General features: G+C 35.5%; 1 protein-coding gene across 1 annotated transcript in view; it reads left to right on the top strand.

Annotated features, from left to right (window-relative positions):
- The first annotated feature begins 429 nt into the window (after positions 1-429).
- LOC118733533 (17-beta-hydroxysteroid dehydrogenase 13) overlaps positions 430-9854 on the top strand; it is a 41554-nt gene continuing 32129 nt past the window's right edge. The window contains exon 1 of the mRNA XM_036462954.1: positions 430-774. Within this exon, the coding sequence (XP_036318847.1) occupies positions 677-774 (98 nt within the window). The 5' untranslated portion in view covers positions 430-676. The remainder of the gene's footprint in view (positions 775-9854) is intronic.

Raw genomic sequence — 9854 nt, 5'->3', positions numbered from 1 at the left:
CGACGCGAAAGGAAGTTAGATATCAATCAAGCGCACAAAAAACCAGGCAATATAAGCTCCAACTGTTTACGATTAGAAATAAATATTTATGCTCACATGCATATGGAAAAATTAGCATACATATATGTGTATATGTAAGTTTTTGTTGGCATGCCTGTGGGGCAGGGCATTGAAGTTTTGGCTTACTTTTATTGTGTAAAGCATATTGTCTGGTGTCTGTTGTCTGCTGTCTGCTGTCTATCGTCATTATTGCATGATTGACGCGCATTTAGCTAACAGTTGGTATTGTTGTTGTTGTTGTCCGCTAACTTCATTGACTTGCCAATTTTTTGCATTTTTTTTTTTATCTACATGTTATTTTTTCATTCACCTCGAAGTAGACCTTTCCAAAACTGTTTCCTCTTCTTATATATATTTCACCCTCATAGTGGTAACGCAAACGGCTTCAAGTGTGAATACAGCAGGTCGAACCGTCAACGGCAAAAGCGGCACTGCACGGCCATCTAATGGTACACGACAACAGGGAAAGTCACCTGTTCCCGCCGCAGGTGGTGGCGCTAGCGGTGGCAAGGGTAAGTCTACAAAGCTAACCAGCCGTTGTATATTGCGAACGGTTACCGCATTTCTGGCGAGCAGCAAGCGCAACTCCAGCAATGCACAACAGCGCGCCAAACAGATGAATAAGCGACGTCGCCAACGCAAGATGGACGAGTTGAGCGGTAAATTGAATCCCAAATTGTTGGAGAATTTACGTAAAAAGACAAAGTTTAGCAAGTGAGTTGAAGTGTTCAAATGTTGAATTACTATGTAAATTTGTTATTGTGCTCTCATATGTGGCATATCCGGTCGTTTGCTGAAGGAATACCTTAACATCAGAAATCAAACAATGCCAAAAAGTATAATCTTGAAATTTATCAAACCGCACTTTGGTTTCTTGCCTTCTTATTATATTTGCTAGACAAGGTGGAAATGAGTAGAGCTGCAAGGATAAAACGTTTCTCCTTGTGAATTAAAATGTACAGATATCGTGACGAATTTTTTACACCACGTAAACGAAGGTCTGACGTTAAATTGTCTCTTTGGGATTCTTCCAGCAAATGAGCGATATCCAATTACTTAAAGAATGGAGAAAGCATGCAAAAAGCATGAACTCGGCAGCATTAAAAAAAATGCAAACAAAATCGAAAATCATACTGGTAAACGTTGTTATCTCCCATTTGCTACAAGTTTATAAATACCCTTTGTTGAGCATAGTCGGGTCATGTCGTATGAGTAACTTTTAATTACTTGGTGATGAGTTAATGTAACGTATACGCCCCGGTAAATGCACGTTACTGCAATGAGATGTGTACGTGTGTAGTATTGAGTGTAAATTTACTTTGAAACAGTTGATTTCATCTAGTATTGAATTTTAATTTCTACATACATATGTACATACATATCGTTACCTTAATTGACAAAGGCCCTAACCAACATCTTTTTCGAGACTGCGTTTCTCACAGATTTTGGTAGAATGTATTAAAATAAACCTTCATTAAAAATTTTGCAGTATTATTACCACAAACAACGGAGTTACATGCCACTTTTTAAAAAATCCTACCTGTTTTTGATACTGATTTTGTAATGTTTGTTGCTTCTCCTGTAAAATCAAAAATTTGTTGGCTAGGGCCTTTGTGAATTAAGGTGACGATATGTAGCAATAACAAAGGATTTCAGAACAACATCTATCCACATATAATATTTGTATGGCAAGATTTTTCTTTAAGGCGACAAACCTCTAAATGGGCGTGGAAATTGCAGGATTAAAGTTAACAAAATGCAGATTTTATTGCGGATTTCGGCAGAATATCGCTTTATTAACCACATTTGTTCCACACATATGTTAGTGTTCCTCGGATTTGTGGCGTGCGCTTGGCTGTTGTCATACAAAGGGGAAGGACTTATGTACAGTTTTATGCCGACTTCGAACGGCGATTGTATGAAAGCTGTTTATGAAAGCTGTTTTTCATGGCAGAAATACACTCGGAGGTTTGCCATTGTCTACCGAGGGGCGACCGCTGTTAAGAAAACCCCTTTTTTCTATATTTTTTTGTTGCGATGTAGCTTTGACTAGGGCTTGAACCCAGGCGCTGCGGAGTGGTAGCGCGCACTGTTAATCACTACACCACAGCGGCCGTCGCTAGAAAAAACATGAACAAAAATTATTGAGGTAATATTCCTTTCGTTTAGGCCCTAAAAAAATAAATAATATATTTTTTGTAGTTTTCAACATTACTGTACACATTCAAAACCAAGCTCACTTGAAAGAGCAATCCTTCTGCTATAATGGGAGCATTTTTTTTTTATATTACAAAACGTTCTGTTGCGGGGTATAAGGATTTATATGAAAGACCCGTGACCTTTACACGCTGCCTAATATTTTCAAAAGAAACAAGCGAGTATGAGTAACTTTTAATCGTTAGGCTTTATTACAGACTCGTGAAAAATTCAATAAATTAAAACTTATTCAACTCTCTTATATGTTTATTTCTTTTTAAAGGGATGAAATAGATGCTTTATGTCGAATTTATCGTAAACTTATATCGAATAGTCAATATGCCGCTAAAACATTGGCGACCGGCAGTTCGAGTGCAGCAATTGTAAAGCCACATGCAACAGTCGAGGTAAGATTTGTATGTTTACGTATATGAGCAAATCTTACATTGGTCGAAAATGGAGGTAGGTACAGCTATCTCAGTTATCACCAGTTTTGTATAGAGAACAAACGAAATTTTATGTTTACACAGTATTCCCTATGCGCATGTGTATTACTTTCTTCATGTATACAACAATTTTAGAATGTATTTCGAGTGTGCCAATAAAAATTGTAAAAATGGAATTTTAGTTTCTCATAGTCATCTTTTACTCAATGTAATTTTTTTTTATTTGGTGGCACACTTATTTTAATACACTAGATCCGTTCGTTTTGGCTAGGAGAACATTTTCGCCATTTAATTTTTACATTGTGAAGTATCTTATATTATTAAAATTTAAAAAATCTACAAAATAGCTGCGACAGATAGTTTACATGCTGTCATTTTTCTTAATTACGTGGCACACTCTTGCAACTTCACAGATATGTTGTATTAGATGCCAACATCCATTGCCTCTAATGAACATTATATTTGAAAATTTCCCAAAGTTATTAAAACAAAACACTTATGATTTTCTCGAGCGACAATGAAAAATTTGGTTATTTCGATACAAAATACAAAAACAAAGGTTTTAAGCTTAAAATTGTTCAAATACTTGATTTATTTTTTATTGTGCTTGTTTCTGGAACTCCATTGATTAAAAAAAAAAATGGAAAAAGAATGCTTTGGCTTTTTTCTGCCGAGAGTAGGAAGTGACACTAAAAAAAAACTCGTGGGATTTGCTCATTTGCAGCACTGCGCCTCGTTCGGTCTTTGATCGCTTTGCTAATCAATAAATTCCCATGATTTTTTATTTTCACATATTTACGTACAAAAAAAAGTCGGTACGGTACTGCTTTTCCATCGGAAATGTAAAATTTATTACATTTTAAGACTTCGGCCAAAATATTGCAGACAAATAATAAGATTTACGTTACCTGCAAGTATCTAATTTGTTTTTATTGTTGGTAAAATTTCTTCACATTTTTATGCTGGCCTTTTAAGCTTTAACTCTTCTATAATATAAGGGGATTTTTTGTAAAAGATATTTTGAAAAACTAGTTCTATTTATAAAAAAAAAAAAAAACATTTCTGGTGGTATTTTCAAATCGGTACAGCTCAAGTAGATAAGTCTTAATTTTTTTCGAAATACTTTGGCGGAAGTCTTAAAATATAATAAATTTTATAATACCTATGTAAATTCGCAACTTTTTGTTGTGACGCACCCTAATGTACATATACATATGTATTTTGTTTTTCTGCTCTCCCTTCCCCATTTGCAGGGTGTCGATCGCATCGTCTTCCGCGAATTGCTGCACAGCACTTTCGATATTGTCACCGAAGAAATTTTAATGGAACGCATATTTTGTTGTTGGGATCGCGCTCACGAAGGTTTGCCATTGCGCTTGGATGGTTGGTTGACAGGCTTGTCGATTTTTCTGCGTGGTTCGCTAGCTGAGCGCGCTAACTTTTGCTTTCGTGTCTATGACTTGAATGGTGATGGCTTTATAACGAAAGATGAAATGTTTACGCTGTTGCGTAATTGTCTCATCAAACAGCCACAGGATGAGGATCCGGATGAAGGTGTTAAAGATTTGGTGGAGATCGTCTTGAAGAAATTCGATTTGGATAAGGATGGCAAGGTAGGAAAGAAGTGTTTTGATATCTTAAGTCGTTTAGTCGTTTCTTTGTTGTTTAATTTGAATTTACATATGTATGTATTTCAAATAACACTAATTGTCATACGGTTTTTAGGTTTCCATTGAAGACTTTATGGGTACAATCGCAGTTGAACCATTGCTGCTGCAAGCCTTTGGCCAGTGCTTACCTTCAGAAACTGCTACAGTGTCTTTCTTTTCAACATTACAAATTTAAAATTACTTAAAAAAAATATGTTTATATTTTAATTAGCAAAAAGTCACAAGAAACCACTCAATCATATGGAAAAATATTTACTAAGTTCAGAACATTAGTCTGCTGCAAAGTTTTGGCAAAAAAAAAACGAAAAAGAATTTAAAAAAGCGCTGATATAAATTTTAATTGTTTAAGAAAAAGGAGAGCTTCCCCAAAAAGTGTGTGTGATATGCATGATTTGCAAAAATTTTAAATTTAGTTACTTCAGTGCAAACAAAATTATTATTGATTATATCGTTATATTCGTTCGATATCGTTATTATTATTATATTGCGAGCTGCACACAAGAAATCCGATTTTGAGGCAATTGAAAATCTACATATTGATACGTTCGAATAAATGGATAATAGAAATGCGATTTTTAAATGGGAAAACCATAATAAAAAACAGTTATTAGTTATTTGTTATTTTTTTTTTGTGTCATACTGGGAACACAATATCGTCCGGACTTGAGAGGTCCCACTTTGCATGACTTTGCCGCATATTTAGATATTTAGTTCCGAATGAATTTGAATGATGGGCTGGGTTATGTCGGGCATCGCTTGATAACGGCTTCTTGGCATAGAACTACGAACTGGGTGGCGTATTCACCACACTTATGCGAGAAATAGGCATCGCCTGAAATCGTTCTTGCAGAATATCCATCGTTGCGTCCGCTGTGCGGGATGGAGCGCCGTCCTGCTAACATTTTATTTGGGCCAAGAGAAATAAGTTACCACTGTTCTGCACTGTCCGTCGTACATTAACTGACTGCCTTGCCTTCTCCTTGTTCTAAAATTACCTTTGACTACCGGTGTTGGTTGATAGTTTACGAAGCCGGGTTCTCAAATTTGGCCATTAAACGTTAAAGAGCCGACTATAAAAAGCCATGGACGTGCTGATCAACCTTGTTTTTGTAGCAGCTGCGTTTAACCCCCAAGGAATTATCCTCTGACTCAGCTTATACTTCCGCAGCAGAACGTTGTTGGGATGGCGATCTCGGTGATATCGCATGACAAACTGCTTTGATAGCAAGATGCTGTGTTCTTTCACCGCCAGCGTCTGGCTTTCGTTCTATCGACCACGCTAGCGCTGCATAATTTCTCGCCGACTGGCCGACTGCCCGGCCCGGTAACTCATAACTAGTGGAGGTGGTGTGCAATAAGAAGAAGAAAAGGCTATCGGACGTGACGCTCGGCATCTTGGGGTGATTCACCGTAGCATTTCTGGCAGTGAAAAAGTTTGAAATATCGGAGGCAGGGATGGAATTTTTAGATGTGGCATGGCAGGCCATCCTATTGAAAGGTCGTCCAAGGCCATGCCTAAAATTTCCATCCATAAAAAATCATGCATTTGTAGCGCTCACCGTTGAACGAAATGGCGTTTCCGGCAGCATTTTCAAATAAAAATGGGCAAAAGATGCCACCGCATTGTCTTCTCGACGATTACGTGCGGGTTATCCGATCTCCAATTGTGGTTGTCAACAAAGCCGCTGAGATAAAAATGCACTTCGTCAAAAAAGATAACACAAGGTGTACATCGTATACTTTGAATACACACGATCGTAGCAATTCAGATTCAGTGATCGCATTTCCGTAGATTTCACGAAAAATCAGACTGCTGTGGATTGTGTAATAGCCTTAGAGACACACATCGTAGTATGGTATCAATACTACGATCTATACCATACGTGTGTCACCCTCATACTACGAATCATTGTAGTTGCTACGTAGCAACGAAAAACTACCACTGATATTGATATCGTAATTTTTATACTAATGTGTGTTCGCAGGCATTACATAAATATCTAAATGAATAAGTACTATAAAAATCCATGACTAGATTTTTATTTTGACGATAGCAGTTGATGGTTGATTGCTTTGTGACAAATATTAAAGTTGGGGCGAGTGCATCAGTAATAAAGTAGGATTTTTGAAAAATATCCAGTATGAAAGTGACCCTTACCAAGCTAATAATCAGCTTATCAAATCAATACGAAGCATAATAAAAATTATTAGCCTTATCTTATTTTGCCTAGCAGAACTTTGAATAATGTATTAACTATAATAAACTAACTATCAGCGACCCATAAGCGTTATATAAATATACGAATAAGCGTTATATAAACTTATGAATTAGTAAGAAAAAAGTCACACTCATGAAATCAGCAAAGACCTTTAATCTTTTGCGTAATATTTCTTTTTTATTCCGATTCGATTCGTGGATCGATCTAAAAAAATACGGGAATCAACATACGATTTTTTCTCAATTGATTCATATCGCATTGCATAAGAAAATCTAGAAAATTTTAAGAAAAATTTAAAAAATGAATTTTAGGCTGGTCCAAAAAATGAAGGGGTACTACAAAATTGCATACTCAAATCTTATTTGAAATATTTATAAAGTTATTGAAAGCAAACAAAAATATTTTAAAATCTTTGCATTGCAAATAGTCAGTATAGGTATATAAGCTTTGTTGGGCTATATGTATGTATAATATAATTTTTAAAATAACGGTTGATTTTGAAATAAAGCATAATTTTTTTCTTTTGTGATAAGAAAAGAAACAAAATTTTGAAAAAATTAACCATTTCCTTAAGTAGGGCTAAGAAGTTCCTGTTGAACGCTCATATCGTTGTCTTAATATAGAAAAACCTTAAATCACTTTCCGGATTGTTAGCTAACTGATAGCTTTTGGATAAATCCAGATATTTCAGTGTTGGTGAGGCTGGCAGTGTTTTGTTTTTTTTAGGAAAATTAATTAAAATGCGTTATTTGGCAAAATAAGTATATGAATCCATCTTCGGAGATCGCTTTATTTTTTGACGATTTCTTCCTATATCGATTACACAGTGCTACGAAAACGCATAAAGTAGAAATACCTGGGAAGTTATGTATATATTCTGGTAGGTCTTTTCGAGTAAAACCAGAATTGAAATATGCAATTTGCCAAACACCTCCAAAATCTTGATTTACCGTTAAAAACCGGTTTTTCGTACCTTTGGGCACTTATAAGCCTGTAACTTATTTCATTATGAACCGAGCTTGGACCTTTCGAACGATATATATGTGAATAAAAAAAAAATCGTAATTTTTTTTTACTTTTTCACCTTTTTTCAATATATGTGAGGTCTTTACGCACTATTTTATAAAAACGATTCTAGTCCTAAATTAATTGTAAAACTACTTATCTTCACTTACTTATTTTCAAAAACGGGTGAAATTTTACTGAGTTATTAAAATTTTCATGAAAACAAAAATTTTTCCAAAAATTTAATTTTTGACTATACTACTCAAAAATGTTGTCTTGACTATTATTCTTTATTATTATAAGTTATTTTCCGAATTTTATTATTAGTATTTAAAAAAGGTCAAAAGGAAGCCGCAAAGTCAGATCTAAATTTCTGAGGCTTTAGCATAAAATTAAATGATAAATGTAACCTCAAAAAGTCTATCCTAGTCACAATGGTAGGCGAAATCTTGGCTGCAGGGCATTCCTCGTCGTACCACTTCTTCTTTCCGGACCGCTGAAATTCGACTACTTCTTCGGCTGCGGTCCGTAATAAGCGAGTACGTCCAAAATACTGCAACCGTGCCTTCTGTCTATAACAACATGATCGATTTGGTTGCTTGTCATGCAATTTAAAGATAGCCATGTAGCTTCATCGTTATTCTTATGCTGGAATTCAATGCTGCACTCTACCGTGTTCCGGGCCCCGGCCCAAATGTTGATCCAACTTGCCCAGCCATTGTATATTGGCCTTTTGAAGAAAGCGCTCCTTACTTGGCTCTGCTTCTACGAGTTCAATTTTCAGCTGCCTAACACATTCTACTCTCGTAGTAAGATGTAAATAAATGACGAAGCAATTTTCAAATGTTAGCAGAGATAACTTAAAATATATTAACACGCTGCTGAACAATTAATTAGGGAAAACAAGTATGAATATACTGAGCAGTAGCTACTGTTGCTGACCATCGAACAATATGGGTCAAATGTTCATAATTATAAAAAATCACAATGCAAACTAATTGTATGTGGCAAAAAGTTCATCAGTGTCATCACAACTGGACCATTTACGTGCGCGGCGTACGCTCACGTTGTACGCTGCCAAGGCGACATTGCCGCATGCGTCATGCCAGGTAATAATCAGTAGACATCTAAGCTGAGCCGCAACAACAGCAAAGGCATTGACATTTAACTATATACATAATAGATCTGTATTTTTAAGTAATGCGCAGAGATGTATATTTACATACTCGGATTGTCAGACGCGCTCATACAGAACAGATCAACAGTTCGCAGATCAACACGTCAGGGTGTAATTTATGAACATTCATACATACATATCTACGCGACAACAAGCAGCCAGCAAACGTTGCTGAACCATTTGTTTTTATTTCGTTTTTTTTTTTTTATTGCCTTTATTAAAATGTAAATGGAAATTGAAATTGAAATTAATGCAGCTTTGCAAATAGATTCTGCCAATACATTCATATGTGCATAGTACATTAGGGCGGGTCAATTTTTTTTTTTACTATGCACGTATAGCATAGAACGATTCTACGTGCAATTTTTAGCAAATTTGCCGAAGAAATCATTAAAATTAGTTTAGTATTTGCCAAATTGCGAAAATAGGTTTCGAAAAAATGTGAAAAGAAACCTATCTTTGCAAATTAGTAAACTCCAAAAGGATTTCAGACCCATGGTTTCCTCGGCAAAGTTGCTTAGAATTACATCTTCAATCCTTTTGTGCTACACGCGCATAGTCGAATAAAATTTCCCATAAAAATTGACCCGCCCTAACATACATACATACATATACATAGTTATACATTTTTACAAATTTATATAAACACGTTTGCAACGCTCAATATGCATTACACATTAAAACAATCTGGCATGCATACATACATACCTATAAGTGTCAGTAAATACATATGTATGTATATAAACATAGAAACTCATTCATACATACAGATACACAAATGTATGCCCTCAAATATTCTGCAGTCACTTCTAAGCATAGCTTAAGGTGTCTTCTTGTCATCAACTGTGAAGGTAATTTATTTTTTTTTCTGCTGTACACTCACTGTTGTTGCTCCTCATCAACATCAATCCAATCATAACAGGCGTCACATCAATTTGTTTCAGAATTAATGTGTTCCTAGTATGAGAAACAATTGGGACTTTGGTCACTTGGATTAGTGTCCAATTGTTTTTGTTTTTTTTTTTGGTTCGGCAGCAACAGCATAACAAAGGGTGCATATGTGTACATATGTATGTATGTA

Source organism: Rhagoletis pomonella, unplaced genomic scaffold (assembly GCF_013731165.1).
Source record: "Rhagoletis pomonella isolate Grant_MI unplaced genomic scaffold, Rhpom_1.0 Rhpom_scaffold_00002, whole genome shotgun sequence".
Lineage (NCBI taxonomy): Eukaryota > Metazoa > Arthropoda > Insecta > Diptera > Tephritidae > Rhagoletis > Rhagoletis pomonella.
Note: the sequence above shows the minus strand (reverse complement) of the source record. Positions and strands in the feature narration are given on the sequence as shown.